The sequence below is a fragment of the Lissotriton vulgaris genome, unplaced genomic scaffold, assembly GCF_964263255.1.
Source record: "Lissotriton vulgaris unplaced genomic scaffold, aLisVul1.2 SCAFFOLD_2286, whole genome shotgun sequence".
NCBI classification, from domain to species: Eukaryota; Metazoa; Chordata; class Amphibia; order Caudata; family Salamandridae; genus Lissotriton; species Lissotriton vulgaris.
This window is the reverse complement of record NW_028250841.1, coordinates 294,373-311,186: the sequence shown is the minus strand read 5'-3', so window position 1 is coordinate 311,186 and position 16,814 is coordinate 294,373. Positions and strand designations below refer to the sequence as shown.

General features: G+C 44.7%; 1 protein-coding gene across 1 annotated transcript in view; it reads right to left on the bottom strand.

The window, feature by feature from the left end:
* Positions 1-16,814, bottom strand: part of LOC147663102 (uncharacterized) — a gene marked incomplete at its 3' end in the record, with an annotated part of 242,284 nt that overhangs the window by 75,959 nt on the left and 149,511 nt on the right. The window contains exons 5-7 of the mRNA XM_086950679.1: positions 15,695-15,799; positions 8,001-8,087; positions 5,362-5,421 (exon numbers count right to left, since the gene is read on the bottom strand). Of these exons, the coding sequence (XP_086806805.1) occupies positions 5,362-5,421; positions 8,001-8,087; positions 15,695-15,799 (252 nt within the window). The remainder of the gene's footprint in view (positions 1-5,361; positions 5,422-8,000; positions 8,088-15,694; positions 15,800-16,814) is intronic.

Sequence of the window (16,814 nt, the reverse complement as noted above, 5' to 3'; positions counted from 1 at the left end):
GTAATATTATTGGTAAAATTCTTAATGTACCAACACCTTCCCCGTTGTTCGGACTATTGGGGTATGTGAAGGAAACACCTTCACACTCTCGGAAATTGCACCCCATGCTATTATTATTGGCCAAACGCGGGGTAGTTATACACTAGAGGAAATTAAGTGCCCCATCCACTGCAGCATGGTTACGGGACGTCACATATTGTCAAACTCAGCTCTCACTATTTTGGGCACACTCGAATCTGATTTGATTTGGGGCAGCAAAGGCTCTCAATATATCGACTCCATAATCTTTTGGGGTCAGTATATTGACGATTGCATTTTAATTTGGTCAGGTTCAGAAGAACTTTTAAAAGATTTCTTCAGACACTTGAACGACAACACCTGGGAAATTAAACGTACAATGAATTGGAGTAGAACTAACATTGAGTTTCTAGATATTAAATTCTATGTGTCTTCCAACTGTCTACATAGCAGGCTATTAAGAAAATCCACTGCATGTAATGCGATCCTACATGCTTCCAGCTTTCATCCACCACATCAGATCAATGCAATACCTTATGGTGAGTTTCTTAGGGCAAGAAGGAATTGCAGTGAGGATTTGGAATTTTAGACATGTCTAGACAGTATGAAGGATAGATTTGCAGCAAGAGGCTACCCGCCCAACAGTACGTAAAGCTGAAAAAAGAGTTGGGAAAGTGAAAAGAGCCAACATATTGCGGACAAACCAAACACTCCGCACAGAATACGGATACTGTAAGGCTAATCACTGATTTTAATTCCTTACATGGCTCGTTACGTAAGAGCATGACTAAACATTGGGGGCTCTTAAAATCAGAAAAAGCACTCAAAAACTGTATCAATGATAGACCACAGATCACTTTCAGAAGAGGCAACACACTAAGGACCAAATTGAGTCCTACCGTTCCCCGTAACACCACCACTTCAACATGGATGACACAACATAGTGTGGGATTCTACAAATGTGGTTTCTGTACAACGTGTAGATGGGCGAAACATCGCACCACTAACTTTGTTGGTCCGGATGGCGTGACTTACGCCATTAAAACCAATATAAATTGTACGACTAGATTTGTTGAGTATATTATCGAATGTCAGTGTGGCAAAAACTATGTGGGGAGCACCATCAGACCCCTGAAGGAGAGGATTACAGAACACATCAGAGCGATACACAAACGTGACCCCAAATATCCTGTAGCCTTACATGTAGCTGCTTGTCAAGATGGTAACAGTGATTTCTTTCTAAGATTTTTCGGAATTGACATGGTTTCACACGGAGTAAGAGGGGGAAACCGAGAACTCAAACTAAGACGCACAGAAGCCATGTGGATCATGTGCTTGCGTTCGGTTCAACAGGGACTCAATTATGACCAGGAAATGCAGTATTTCTTGGGAGAAAGAATACATGTGTACATTACGTTTAATTGGGCTGGATACACAATTTTCACTTTTCATTCTCATCTGTCTGTCTTGGTCTCATACCAGGATTATCCTTTCTGCTGAAAGGATATTTTCTTGATTCACAGTCCTCACTGTATGTCATATCAAAACAGATAATTAGAGGGTTTGTTTAAGTAGTGACAAGATTCTAACACATTGTGTTTGTTTACAGTATACAGTATTGGAGCCATTGCATTAATGAACATAAATAACGATTTTAGAGCAGCAATGCTGTTGCTCTGAACAGTATACATTGACCATACAATACTTGTTAGTGTTATTTTTAATGTATACAAGTTGAGCCAAGATTTTTTTCCAATGACCATATATAGGGACATGACATAAGTACCGCATATTGCAGACACTACTGCATTAATGATTGAGCTAGTCATTCAAGGTGTATGTATTGCTAAGGTTGTCAAACATGTTAAGGATTAATTACAACCTTACAAGGATTAATGTTAGACTGTTAACATGGACCTGTCGATGCTTTTCACTTATTGTACGCTTCCAAATGCTATGAATCTGTGATGTGTGATGTTTAATGTGTATTGAAGTCCCGTATGAGTGGGATTTTCACTGCGGTTTCTACACTCGCGTGTGATATCTTGTGACTACCTTGTACTATGATCACCGTTGATTTTGACAGTGGACACTCCTCTGTATCCATTATAATACATCAAATTGAAGTATAAAACTTATAGATCATTTTAAGTTCATGGATACATCCACTGTCATGACCTCACGATTTACGCGGCATTTTATTTAGACCCCTCTCTCAATACTTTGAGCATGGGGTTTTACCTTCTACTGTTTCCGTAAGTTTTAATTATAAAAGATAATTTTGCAAGAAGTTGGGGACGTCGGGTTATCTTTCACACTGGAGTGCCACAAGAGCCAGTGATCCACTATGTTGTCGAACGTCATAACTCTAACACGGCGCACTATTTGCCTGACGTATACATAGCTGTCGGTGTTCTAGTCCTCCCGACGTGACGATTAGGAAGCGCGTTCAGTTAAAGCCCAGACGTCCGGGTCACGTGCTAACTAGATACACAACCCAGGGAATTACACGGCAACGCTGCACCGCAGACTTGGTGAGTGCTGTTTTTCTTCATCCCCTGACTCGCTTTACTATATAGTGATGGAATGTATATCGAATGGAGGTTGACGGACATTAACATCCTCCCTCATTATTATTCTCTCTAGAATTGGGAATTTCTCTTCACAACGAAGTGAGTCGTACCCGACTCATGACTACTTAAGAGTAGCGTGAAGCCACGCGAGGTAAGAGAGCGACAAGGTACCATCATAACACTGATTCGGTTTACTGTGGATACCTCACATGGTATTCTAAATTGGAATTATACTTTTTGATATTTACAGACCTTGAATTAATTGTTACTAACGCTCGAACATGCCTTACATGAAAGTGTCGTTGTGATCCAACTCTATAGACCAGGACATCCGACAATTGCCTTACACAGGGGTAATCCATGATCACTAATTTTGGGTGCCAAGTTGGTGTTTGGCAGTTGAGTCATAGCAACTCGCTGATTCTGCTAGCTCGCCTTCAATAGAAGTTGATCTAAAGTTTAAATGCTAAAATGTCTGATTGTATTATTCTGGTACGGGCCTGTTTGCTAGTCCACACTGTGGGCTTGAGTTTCTGGCGGATGCGGTCTCGGATTTATACTTAAATTGTAGACGAACAGTGATTTGCAGTTTTTTTAAGTTCCCCATCGTTTGGCCCCTTTTTATAGGTCAGCGGCTTCTTCTTTGATATTGCTTTATCTACGGTCACGGGCCCAGCTGGGTCGGAAGTATCACCAGCTAAGCGGTGAGCTTCAAAATATATGTTTGTTGGTATGACTAGGTTTTCCTTGTTGCCCCAGTTTCTCACATATGGCCTTTATATTGATGGGTCGTTCCTCCTTTTTTGTCATTTATTAATAGACCTTCTGGTGTAACACAGCCATATATAGGTATGTGCAAAACATTTGTAATGGTCATGTGATTTTACGTCATTACACCCTGCACGCAGTGTGAGTGAGTCGGACACAATGAATAGCACTCGTGTTGTAGATTCAATATGTTTCGTCGTGGTACAGTAAGAAACCGCACACGGATACTTACTAAAAGGGATATATGGATCCTAGCTTAGATTCACATGCTCACTTGGTCACCAGCACCCGTATATAACGACACTGTAGAATCACTTTCGTGACGTATGTGTTGGGCTACACATGACCACGACAATGTCAATATGCTCACGTTTCACACAAGTGGAAGCTATTATCAAATGTCAGATTTCATATTGCAGCATCTATATGTCGATGAGTCTCATTTAGATGCTCCATTGTCATCTATTTGTTTTTTCAGCCCTGAGGATTCACAATAGCGATAAAACACGTGTCGGCTGGCTGTTGTACTAAATAAAAGGACATCTTCGGACTACTCTCCCACTGGAGACCCCTACATCTCTCTGTCGCTTTGTACTTTGTATATGTGTCTGAATGTTACCTTACATATGCTTTACTTTTGAGTGCATTGGGTATACTTGTAATTCTTGTTTTTTGGTAGTTTTTCTACCGAACATTGAGTGGTTCCAGGGCTCTACACTCACCCAGTTGCACCGCCTAATATACTAGCGAGTATCAAGTGTGTTCACTGTTGGTTGTGCACCCAGTGTTCTTTGCTAACCAAAAGCCTTTAGTGTCCTTTCATGGTTACGGGACGTCACATATTATCAAACTCAGCTCTCGCTATTTTGGGAACTTTTGCCTACAGCGTCTAGACCTAAAGATATCTGGAGCCATATATCAGAATGGTTGCATACACAACAGCCTGACCATACAGATGCAGTTTCATCTGATATAGTTACTATTGGTATTAACTCCTCTACTGTAGAAATAGTTGGCCGAGATTGGATGCTGTAATAAGCAATCATTAAATAGTGGTAAATTATTTGTTGGATGCTGAAGTGACGTAGTGCATGCATTATAGGATTTTGGAAAGAGTGATGATGTTCCTATCAAATATTTGCCCAACTGTCCTAAAGGGTTTGTAATTCTTATGTTTAAAGTATGCAACTGAAGGTTATGGAGATTACGCATAAATATGTCATCCTCTAACTGTAATTCTTTGGAGAATGCAAATAAAGAAAATGTTTACATATTTTTTTTAAATGCAGTGAACAGTGAGCTCCAGTTGCATTACTGACAATTGTTTTAATATGAAAAGTGTGTAATCATGTTTGCCATATTTCACAATCTGATGCTATTTAATTTGCTCCCTGATTAAATGCAAATACATGCGTAAGCATTAAAACAAGATTGGCGATTGCTTGCGTTCAAAATAAAATGTACACAAAATATTGAACCTTGGAACAAGCGTTTTGCTAAACTATTGGTGCAACTTTAAACACCATTTCTGAGGTATCATTTAGTAAAATATGCTTGATTTATGCCAATATATAAAAAAACATTAGTTAGGGAAAAGTAATGCAAAACTATTTTTGGCAACATGAAAATCATTTCTTAAAGAAAGTCATAAAGGTGCACCTGCAGGTATATGTGATTGCATTGGTGCACATGTATCTCTTTCAGGAATGTTACAGAAGTAGGCCTGGCATCTGTACCCCAGCAAACTTCTGTGACATCTTTTTTTCCATGAGAAAATCTACATATGTATATTTGTCCCTTCCAAGTGCAGAGGACATTAGAGAGCATATGATCCGTTTGTATAAATGTCCATAAGAAGAGAGTTCTTCTCAGCATCTTATTTTTGAAAGTTTTAGGTTTTGGATTTGTAACCTCAGGACCAGATCAAGACAGTGGGTGGGATTTATGCGGCTGGGAACAGTGAGAGGTGTTGGATCTTTTCGTGACACTATTCCCCTCTTACCTGTGCCTGAGCTTTCTGAGTCACTGGAAAAAGGATCGTCTTCATGGCAGTCAGGAGAGCCTGTTAGGAAGAATAGATGTCGTCACTAAAGATGCCTGCGACTTTACTCCTTGTGGTGTAAACCTAGAGCTGAGTGGCAGGGTCTGAATGAAGACCACCTCCAGCCCACACCTGTGACCATGATGGCCTCAGCTTCCTTGTTTAAGGACAACATTCCACATCCACCTCACGGACTGGACGTTGTACGTTGTTTGATGTTATTATCTGGTTGATGCGCCTCAATCTTCAATTGCTTCTCTCAAGCACCAGAGGTCTTTTTAACTACCCAGATGCATCTCTCACTCATGTCACACTCCTCAGTCATCGTCCTCAGTCGTCTCACTCCTCAATCAGCCTCCTCACTACTCATGCATCTTCCTCACGCTTCCGTAAAGTGCCTCACTCCTTATTCATGTTCCTCACTCCTTACTTTTCATCTTCCGTTATCATCCTCACTCCGTAGTCATCCTCCTCACTCATCTTCCTCACTAATTTGTTGATCTTCTAAACTTCATACATTCTCTTCTCACATCAGTCATCTTCCGTGATCTTCCTTGCTCAGTCATCCTTCTCGCCCAGTCATCCTCCTCGCTCAGTCTTCCTCCTCGCTTAGTCATCTTCAGTCATCCTCCTCGCTCAGTCATCCTCCTCGCTTAGTCATCTTCAGTCATCCTCCTCGCTCAGTCATCCTCCTCGCTTAGTCATCTTCAGTCATCCTCCTGGCGCAGTCATCCTCCTGGCGCAGTCATCCTCCTGGCGCAGTCATCCTCCTGGCGCAGTCATCCTCCTGGCGCAGTCATCCTCCTGGCGCAGTCATCCTCCTGGCGCAGTCATCCTCCTGGCGCAGTCATCCTCCTGGCGCAGTCATCCTCCTCGCTCAGTCATCCTCCTCGCTCAGTCATCAGTCATCCTCCTCGCTCAGTCATCAGTCATCCTCCTCGCTCAGTCATCCTCCTCGCTCAGTCATCCTCCTCGCTCAGTCATCCTCCTCGCTCAGTCATCCTCCTCGCTCAGTCATCCTCCTCACTCAGTCATCCTCCTCACTCAGTCATCCTCCTCACTCAGTCATCCTCCTCACTCAGTCATCCACAGTGATCTTCCTCACTCAGTCATCCTCCACACTCAGTCATCCTCCTCACTCAGTCATCCTCGTCATCCTCCTCACTCAGTCATCCTCCTCACTCAGTCAGTCATTCACAGTGATCCTCCTCACTCAGTCATCCTCCTCACTCAGTCATCCACAGTGATCCTCCTCGCTCAGTCTTCCTCCTCGCTTAGTCATCTTCAGTCATCCTCCTCGCTCAGTCTTCCTCCTCGCTAAGTCATCTTCAGTCATCCTCCTCGCTCAGTCTTCCTCCTCGCTCAGTCATCTTCAGTCATCCTCCTCGCTCAGTCATCCTCCTCGCTTAGTCATCTTCAGTCATCCTCCTCGCTCTGTCACCCTCCTCGCTCTGTCACCCTCCTCGCTCTGTCACCCTCCTCGCTCTGTCACCCTCCTCGCTCTGTCATCCTCCTCACCTAGTCGTCCCAAGTGATTCTCCTCACCAAGTCGCCCTCAGTCATCCTCCTCACCTAGTCGTCCCAAGTGATTCTCCTCACCTAGTCGCCCTCAGTCATCCTCCTCACTCAGTCATCCTCCTCACTCAGTCATCCTCCTCACTCAGTCATCCTCCTCCTCACTCAGTCCTCCTCCTCACTCAGTCATCCTCCTCCTCCTCCTCACTCAGTCATCCTCCTCCTCCTCACTCAGTCATCCTCCTCCTCACTCAGTCATCCTCCTCCTCACTCAGTCATCCTCCTCCTCACTCAGTCATCCTCCTCACTCAGTCATCCTCCTCCTCACTCAGTCATCCTCCTCAGTCATCCTCCTCCTCACTCAGTCATCCTCCTCCTCACTCAGTCATCCTCCTCCTCACTCAGTCATCCTCCTCCTCACTCAGTCATCCTCCTCACTCAGTCATCCACAGTGATCCTCCTCGCTCAGTCTTCCTCCTCGCTTAGTCATCCTCAGTGATCCTCCTCGCTCAGTGATCCTCCTCACTCACCCTCAGTCATCCTCCTCACTCAGTCATCCTCAGTGATCCTCCTCATTCACCCTCAGTCATCCTCCTCAGTGATCCTCATCACTTAAGTCATGATACTTAGTCAAATATGCTTGATTTATGCCAATATATGAGAAAAACATTAGTAAGGGAAAAGTAATGCAAAACTATTTTTGGCAACATGAAAATCATTTCTTAAAGAAAGTCATAAAGGTGCACCTGCAGGTATATGTGATTGCATTGGTGCACATGTATCTTTCAGGAATGTTACAGAAGTAAGCCTGGCATCTGTACCCCAGCAAACTTCAGTGACATCTATTTTTCCATGAGAAAATCTACATATATATTTGTCCCTTCCAAGTGCAGAGGACATTAGAGAACATATGATACGTTTGTATAAATGTCCATAAGAAAAGAGTTCTTCATAGCATCTAATTTTTGAAAGTTTTAGGTTTTGGATTTGTAACCTCAGGACCAGATCAAGACAGTGGGTGGGATTTGTGAGGCTGGGAACAGTGAGAGGTGTTGGACCTTTTCATGACACTATTGCCCTCTTACCTGTGCTGGCGCTTTCAGAGATTTCAGTCGTGCCTGAGCTTTCTGTGTCACTGGAACAAGGATCGTCTTCATGGCAGTCAGGAGAACCTGTTAGGAAGAATAAATGTTGTCACTAAAGATGCCTGCGACTTTACTCCTTGTGGTGTAAACCTAGAGCTGAGTGGCAGGGTCGTAATGAAGACCACCTCCAGCCCACACCTGTGACCATGATGGCCTCAGCGTCCTTGTTTAAGGACAACATTCCACATCCACCTCACAGACTGGACGTTGTACGTCTTTTGATGTTATTATCCTGGTTGATGCGCCTCAATCATCAAATGCTTTTCTCAGGGCACCAGAGGTCTTCTTCACTACCCAGATGCAGCTCTCACTCATGTCACACTCCTCAGTCATCGTCCTCAGTCGTCTCACTCCTCAATCAACCTTCTCACTCTGCATGTATCTTCCTCACTCTTCGGTAAAGCGCCTCACTCCTCATTCACGTTCCTCACTCTTTCGTTTTCCTCTTCTGTCATCATCCTCACTCGTCGTCCTCCTTCATCTTCCTCACTCATTTATTGTCCTTCTAATCTTCATGCATTCTCTTCTCTCATCAGTCATCTTCCTTGATACTCCTCACTCAGTCGACCTCAGTGACCCTCCTCACTTAGTCATCCTCAGTGGTCCTCCTCACTTAGTCACCCTCAGTGATCCTCCTCACTCACCCTCAGTGATCCTCCTCACTCACCCTCAGTGATCCTCCTCACTCACCCTCAGTGATCCTCCTCACTCACCCTCAGTGATCCTCCTCACTCACCCTCAGTGATCCTCCTCACTCACCCTCAGTGATCCTCCTCACTCACCCTCAGTTATCCTCCCCACTCACCCTCAGTTATCCCTCCTCACTCACCCTCAGTAATCCTCAGTTATCCTCCTCACTCAATAATCATCCTCCTCAGTTATTATTTTCATTCCTCATTCATCCCCCTCACTCATCATGCATTCTCTTCACTCCTCAGTCACTCAGAGTTAAACACCACATTCAGCAGTCGTCCTCCGCAGTCATCATTCTTACTCCTCACTCATCCACCGCGCTCATCCTCAATTGTCTTCCTCAGTTATCGCCGCCACTACTTGGTCCTCCTCATCATTCGTCATTTATCCCCCACTCATTCGTCCTTCTCCGTTCCCATCCTTGCTCCTTGGTTATCTTCCGGACTCTTCATTCATCCCCCTCACTCCTCATTCATTAGTCATTGTCAGCATTTATCCTGCGTACTCCTATGTCGCACTCCTCAGTTATTAGTCTCACTCCTTGGTCATCCCCCTCAGTTGTCATTCAACATCAAGTGTCATTCTTCTTCCTCGCTCATCAGTAGTCACCCTCCCCAGTTGTCATTCATCTTCCTCACTATTCGGTTGTCCTTCTTACTTCTCATTCATTCGATCCCTCTTCAGTATTCTTCATCACTTTCTCTCCTCACTTTATATTCTCCATTCCTTCAATAAATGAAACAATGGTAGCTGGAATAAGCGAGATAGTTTCATAAACATTACACCCTCTACCCACTTTTTATTAAACATTTAACAACACCAGTCAGTTTATTAAAAGGGGAGAAGAAAGGAGTGGCAGAGGAGCTACAATGGTTAACCCTCCTCTGCCTTTTCTTCAATAGCCCGTAGAGCCTCTAATAGGGTGGTAGTAATGGCCCCATGCATGGGATGGATACCTCAATGCTTCTAACAATTATAAATTCAACGGAGACGGGTAATAGTGCTTCCTGAACACTCACTAGTAATTGAAGGTCGAGACTTTTGAGCCAATGCCATATATTGACAAACAACAAGATAAAAATAAAGAGGCAGCGACTTGTTGGGACATAAGTTACATCGCAAATTATATCTCGGTTTGCAAACTTGTCACTGTGTGATCTGTACATCCCTGATTTGAGAAATGGGATAGTATGTCGGACCCATAGTTCAGTTCAAGCGGCTTTTATGCACAGTAAGTAATTAAGCTTTATAGGTACTGCCAATCAGTGACGTGGAAATGCAACAACACATGGAAAATGCATGTTGATCATTTTAAAAGTGGGAACTTTATTCAGAAGACACAGACAGGAACAACTGCCTGCTCTTCCATATCTACTGAACTGCTCCTGTGTGAGTGGTCGAAAGAAAGTACTTACAGTAGAGCTGATTGCCTAAGAGTTCATGAAAAAAGATACCATCTAATACTTTCAGATTTTGTGATCTTTGGAGTACAAAACGACACCTCTTAGATGCTAGATTGCTTCCTTTCTATTGTCTGCACTTTATAGGAGGGTTCTTTCGAACACATTTAAGGCTAGACTCCCTAATAGGGTTGGATTTATGCACTTCCTAAAGGTACGTTCACCTGTGCAGTCATACCAGCTGATGCAGGACAATGGAGACAATGCTCTTTACTTCAAATCCTGCAATCAACGCTGAGCCAGCCAGTCAAAGGAGCAAACAAGTGGCAAGAAATGTCTCCAGTCTTTGTAATGTAATGTAATTTGTACTTGTAAAGCGCACTAATACCCCAACTGGGGTGTCGTGGCGCTGTAACACATACCGTTGTGGAACCCTTCCTGGCTTTTCCCTGTGAAGTGCCCACTCCTGGGCACCCCCAAGGTGGAGGCCAGGCATCCCAGCGCTGTTGGGGCCGTTGTGGAGATTAAGCAAGCTATTGCCCAGAGTTGCAGAGTGGGACCCATGATTAGAATAGGCACCGAGGCGAGAATTATAAGGTCCAAGGAAATTGAGCCCAAGACCCGCCGAGGTGGGAATTGAACCCTGGTCTCGGGCCACACCTCTGTATCAGGTCCTGCCACTCTAACCATTGAGCCACACTTCTCCACTGCACTGTGAGCTGCACTGATTTCCTCTTCCAGATAGTATCATGCATAAGGCTTATCACCAGCACAATTAGTTCTAGCTGCAGGGAGTTTTTCCTTATCCACCCAAAATGCTGTATGTAGCAAGTATGGGCCAGGCCCAGCAGCTTCCACAGTCCTTGCAGATCTGCTGAGGATTTTGGGCCCGGTGTCTCTGGGCCTTAAGGCATTGAGTCCAGAGTTTGTGGACATCAAAACTCTGGGCTCAGACACAATGGGAAGCACGTGGTTGCCTGGAGCCATAGCTCCCCCAAGGATAGTGTCCCGGCAACTAGTAATGAGGTCCTAGGTTTTCAGACACATATTTATGTGGGGTCAAGTTTGAACGATATGACACTCCTTTACTATTAATGAGTGGTTGGGAGGAATGGCAGAAGTGAAAGGAAGAAGGTAGATGTGCTTGCTGGACAACATGAAAATGTCAGGCTTGAGTAGGGTGAACAGAAGTGAGGACAATAATAGAAGAATGTGGAGAGTGAGATAATGAGTGTGGAAGCTGGCTCGTTATATGGACCAAAGAGAGGTACACTGTCATTCCTTTGGGTTTGCATGGACTCTTTACAGAGGCACTAATGACTCCCCAAATGCTCTCTTCTCTGGTAGTCTGGGCGAGCAGTTAGGCGTATCAGAGGGCAGTGCTAAGCACTGTTGACTCACACAGATGCATTAAATGAGACTCACACTCGCGAATAAATTTGAGACCAATTTAAAAAAATAAGTCTTTTTATGTAAATTTTGATACCAAGAACATAGTTATCAAGTAAGTACTTTTCTAAATATCTATTTTAGGAGGTAAGTAAAATGTTCATGTAAATGCATCTTTATGCTCAATGCTTTCCTACGGAAGAAAAGGCATATTTAGCATTAGTCTATTAGCGATCGGTTTCCACGGTCCTAGGGAGACCAGGTCCAAAGTACCACTAGCAGTTACTCATTGCACTCGTTGCCTGCCCAAGGGCGTCAGTGTGCAAAGGTGTTGGTCAGGTTGGTAACTGTGCATTCTATGCCAGTAGAAAGAAGGGGCAATGAACAGAAAAGATTGCTAGCCCTCCCACTTATTTAGTCTCGCTCTAAGCTTATGAGACAACAAACAAAAAACAAAGTCGCTTTGTTTGTATGGGTAATTTTATTTAACCCTTTTACTCATTATTTTTGGTAAGATTTATCTTTTTCATAGGCAAGAAGAACACTTTATATACACCTATACACAATACAAAAAACATTTATACATATTTACAACTACTATACAAATACCACATAAACAATGAATCAAACAGTTATCAACAAACTTCGAAGTTTGTTCTTGCCTATGGGCTGCTGCATTGGGATGGCTGGGGAGCTGCAACTCAGATTTGCGTTTCGGTGCCTGCAGACTGCAAGGGTGGAGTGCCTCTACCCAAAGGGAGATTGCTGGGCAATTTGCAAAGTGCTGGCAAACCACTGGGGTTCTTGTCAGGAGTTCAGCTGCAGAACGCGTTACTGGGTCGCGTTTGTTGAGAATTAGTGCGACAGACAGGGTTTGATGTCAAAGGTCCATAGCAGTCTTCAGTTCTCATTTTTTGTTGTGTCTTTCGGTGGCCTTTTCTTCTTGATCGGTCAAATCTGAATTCCTGGTATCAGGGGTGCCTCCTTAATACTCAAATTAGTGGTGTTACAGGGAGTGGCAGGTAGTAGGCAATGGGCTACTTACCTTTAGGTTGTTTACACCATTTATATGACCACTTCCTGTGGAAAGTGGGAGTAATACTGAACCAGAGAGCGTAATTCCGCCACAGTAAAGATGGTGGAATTCTAAATTTTGTGTTCACACCAGGTAGCTCACCTTAGGAGTGGGACTAGTCTGATGGGGGAACATGCATCCTGAAAAGCAAATTTTCCTGCCTGTCCTTGTGCCAAATGGACCAGGGGCAGGGAGTAGCATTTCTCCTGTATGGGGAAGGCTTGGCATGTCAAAGGCAGCCGAGGCCCTTGAAGCCCCCTGCCTTGATATGCTGATCACATGCCCATGCTGCTTGGAGGAGGCAACAACACCTCTGGCTGGAGCAGGCACTGTTTCTGCCCTGCAGAGGGTCAGAAACCGGTCTGTGATGTCCTGCTGTTCTGCAGCAGTCAGATAGAGCCCTAGAAGTGGTTAGGTTTTCAGGGGGCCCCTCTAAGGTGCCCTCTCGGTGCATGTAATAGTTAACCCATCACTGGAATCAGTGGGGGTTTATTAATAATAGATGTCCGATACCAAACATCCCTAATTTCAGAGAAGCCTTCATGTAGCTGTGGAACTCTTAATCATGAGTGTTCAGCACATGAACTCAAAATGTCTTCCCTGTCCACTCGTAATATCTGTGAATAGACTTAGACATCACAGGTGCCTATCTGCTCATGCGGATATGTCCATGCATGTAGTATAGTGCACCCTGTTTCAGGGCTGTAAGACTTGTTGTAGGGGTGACTTACCTATACTGCATGCAGTGTCTTCAGGCATGCAACACAGGCAGTGTGCCATGTCTTGTCTTCTCCTTCCTCTGCACATTGGCCATGGAGGAGTATGATTATGAGTTCCAGGAGATGCATGACCCCTTGACGGACATGCCCTGGGGGATGCCTTTTATGAGGCGGTTGACACCTCCATTTATAAAGCTGTAGATTTGGCTATTTCGCCCCTATCAATGACCGTTTGTATGTTGGTGCCAATGGGTCTCCTAGGGTAGCACGATGCATGCTACAGCCCTCAGGGACCCTCTTTAGTACCCATGCCCTGGGAACTCGGGGTTCCTATTTACTAGGGACTGACAGGGGGTGCAAAAAGTATTGCTAATTGGGTAAACAATTGTACAGTTTAGGGAAAGATATCTGGCACTGGGGACCTCGATAGCAGGAGCCCAATGCACTTTGTCAAAATTGCATCAAATACCAGACAAAAAGTAGGAGTGACCATCTCATGAAAGGGGCACTATGCTACAGACCTTTGGACCAAGCTAAATGTCTCTGAAATTGGAAATCCTATGAAGATAATTTTAGGGATTCTGGGATCAAGCTAACCTCATGAAGCCATCAGAACTGGACCCCATGTTGTTGGTTTGAAGACCGACTGCCGCCTGGTCCCCCTTGTGTTAAAGAAAGGGGCATATACACACCATACCGGTGGGCAGTGGCGACCTTCCGGCTTCTGTGCAGCATTTGTCCCTAGGCTAGTCCTTCGAGTAAGCCAGGAACTTAGATTTTTTTGATCCAGAATAAGAGGGCAAAGAAGAGCTGTGAGAAAAGCGAGAACTGAAGACTGCTGTGAACGTTTGGCACCAAACCCTACCTGCAACAAGTCTCGACAATCGTGACCCTGTGACTCGTCCTGCAGCAGAGCCTCCACCCTTAAAAAATTGCCAGCAATCTCCCATGTAGTAGAGGAGCTACTCCACTGCCACTGTCTGCAGGCACCAAAAAGCAGAGTCCGGTTTACCAGTTTGCCATTCCCAGGTTATCCCGACGCACTGGCCCCCCCAGGAAGCGGCACGTATTCCACAAGATCAGATCGGTCCTTCCCCCCACTGAGCGAGGACACCAGGACCACCCAGAGCCACACAGACCAATACCTGGGGTACCGGTGCCCTGGAAAACTAAAACCATGAGAGTCCAATCCAGACTCCAATGACACTGAGACTGAGCAGCCTTTTAGGGACATCAGACCCGCAGAGACCCCCTTCCAAGGTGGCCCAGCTGCACCCTTAACCAGATAGACCTAGAACCGCGAAGACCATGAACATACAGAAGCCCAGCCGACCTTTCCACTCTGCTCTTGAACGCCCAATCCTGGGTACAGACGAACCGACTGTGCCGCCTTTTGAACCTAAGCCCCACCGTTGGGAGCTTCCAGACTTGTCCCAAAGTCTCCCTCTGCACCCCGTTTCTAGGTGCCTCCCCTTCTTTCCAGCGTAGCAGGCAAAGCTACCTACCCGACTAGCACCTCTGCACCCAGATGTCACAGGGTAGGTATTGAGTAACGGCTGGTGGTACTTTGGACCCTGGCTCCCTATGACCTTGAATCCTGAAGGAGACCCTCAGAAACTGACCGTAAATAAGCGTATGCAACATATGCCTTTTTACCTATAGGAAAGCACTGCTGCGTAAGGACGCATAAGTGAACATTTTACTTACCTCTAAAAACTGATATTTAAAAAAGTACTTACTTGATGACAAAGTTCTTGGTATCAAAATTATTATATAAATACGATTGATTTCTTCTTGAGCGTTTCTTTTATTCATTGCCTTTGTGAGTAAATACATGCTTAGCACTGTCCTCTAACTGCTGAAGGCCTAACTGCTCCTCAAACACTACAACAAAAAAGAGCATTTAGTGTAATCCATTTTGTCTCTGTAAACCAAGAAGGGTTGCCTGGACTCTTTTTACAGTGTACCTCGTTTCTGTCCACTGTATAAAGAGCCAGCTTCCTACAAGGTTTCATGAGCCTAGACAAGTATTTGCACTGGAAGTCTTCAGGACTTTTGGTCCAGCACTAACCTCAAACACAGACTACTGGAAGAAAACCTGCTATAGATACAGATCTGAGCTCCGAGGGGGAAGACCTAGCTCCATAGCCTTCCGTGTGCAGCCGCCCCATTTCCTGAACACACAAAACATTGGTGGCCTCATCTAAGTGTCATGCCCCACTGGCCTGTCCAAACAAAATCCTCTGAAAGGTTCCACAGCGTCAGTGGGGCATCCTGAAACTCTTACAAGATCCCTCGATTTTCCCAAGGCCTATCAGCTCACATGCTTCTTGTAAAGCAGGGCAACCTGGAACTTACCTGCCACATCCTTGTATTGATGTTCAACAGCAGCTGTTTGGTGCTCTGGGAGGACAGAGTCCAGATTCTTCCCCCTGACAACATTCCTACTCAGCGGAGCACTGCCTACATGATAAGAAAAGAAGGTAAAAGTAATGAACTCAGTTAGTTATGGGTTAAAGACTCATTGCAGACTGTGAGCAACTGAGTACATATGAAAATTACGCATCGGAAAAGAGTGTATCAGCAAGGCACTACTGGTGGCTGGGAGTAAAAGAACTTTTGAAAATCGGTCTTAAGGCAAACCCACAACTTGTTAGAGCAGAGAGCTTAAGTCCGAAACACTAGTGTAAAAAGAATACTAAGAGACCCTGAATGCAGCAGACACAAGTTAGAGAAAGGTAATGCCCTTTCAATGTTGTATTATGCAGTAATGTTGTAACATGAAAATGTCAGTTCATTGTTTTTTATTCATACAACAAATCTGAGCCCAGATAAACTAGTGTGGAGTCAGTCAAACCCCTGGGATTATCAGAGAAAGTACTGTTTAAGGGAGACTAGACAGGGAGTGGATGTAGGCTGGATGCAGGCTGCTGACTGAAGGGATCTCAGACAGATGCGCACATTTCTCTTGTTGTTTTTTCTCTCCTATGCAAATTTATAATAGCCCAGGTGATCATCACAAATGACTTGAGCGCATGGGAAGACCTGTCGGTAGCAGCATGATTCCTTTTAGGGCTGTCATCGTATCCTCTTCACAATGAGGATGAAATAAACAAAACGTCAATCTCATGTCTGTAGATTGCCTTGCAGCGGTGCTGGGAATCCAAAAAGCCCAAACAACAGTGCAGTGTACACCACTCTTGACAATATTGCTAGTTGAAACTGTGGTCAAGCCTAACCTTAAACTAACAAGTTACCACTGGGAACTGGTGACAGTAGTGATGCCAAGGGATCCCTTGGGTGCCCTGCCAGAGGGAAAATCTTGCCCCGATATATAGATGCTGCGATATGGACCCCGAAAAGGAAACGTATGTTAGGAGTCTAGAATGGGAGCGGGTCAACTAACTTTTTCTCCATCTGGTCAAGAAGCATATAGACCAGTTATGTCCTTCACTGGTCCCTTGATTCAACCTGACCC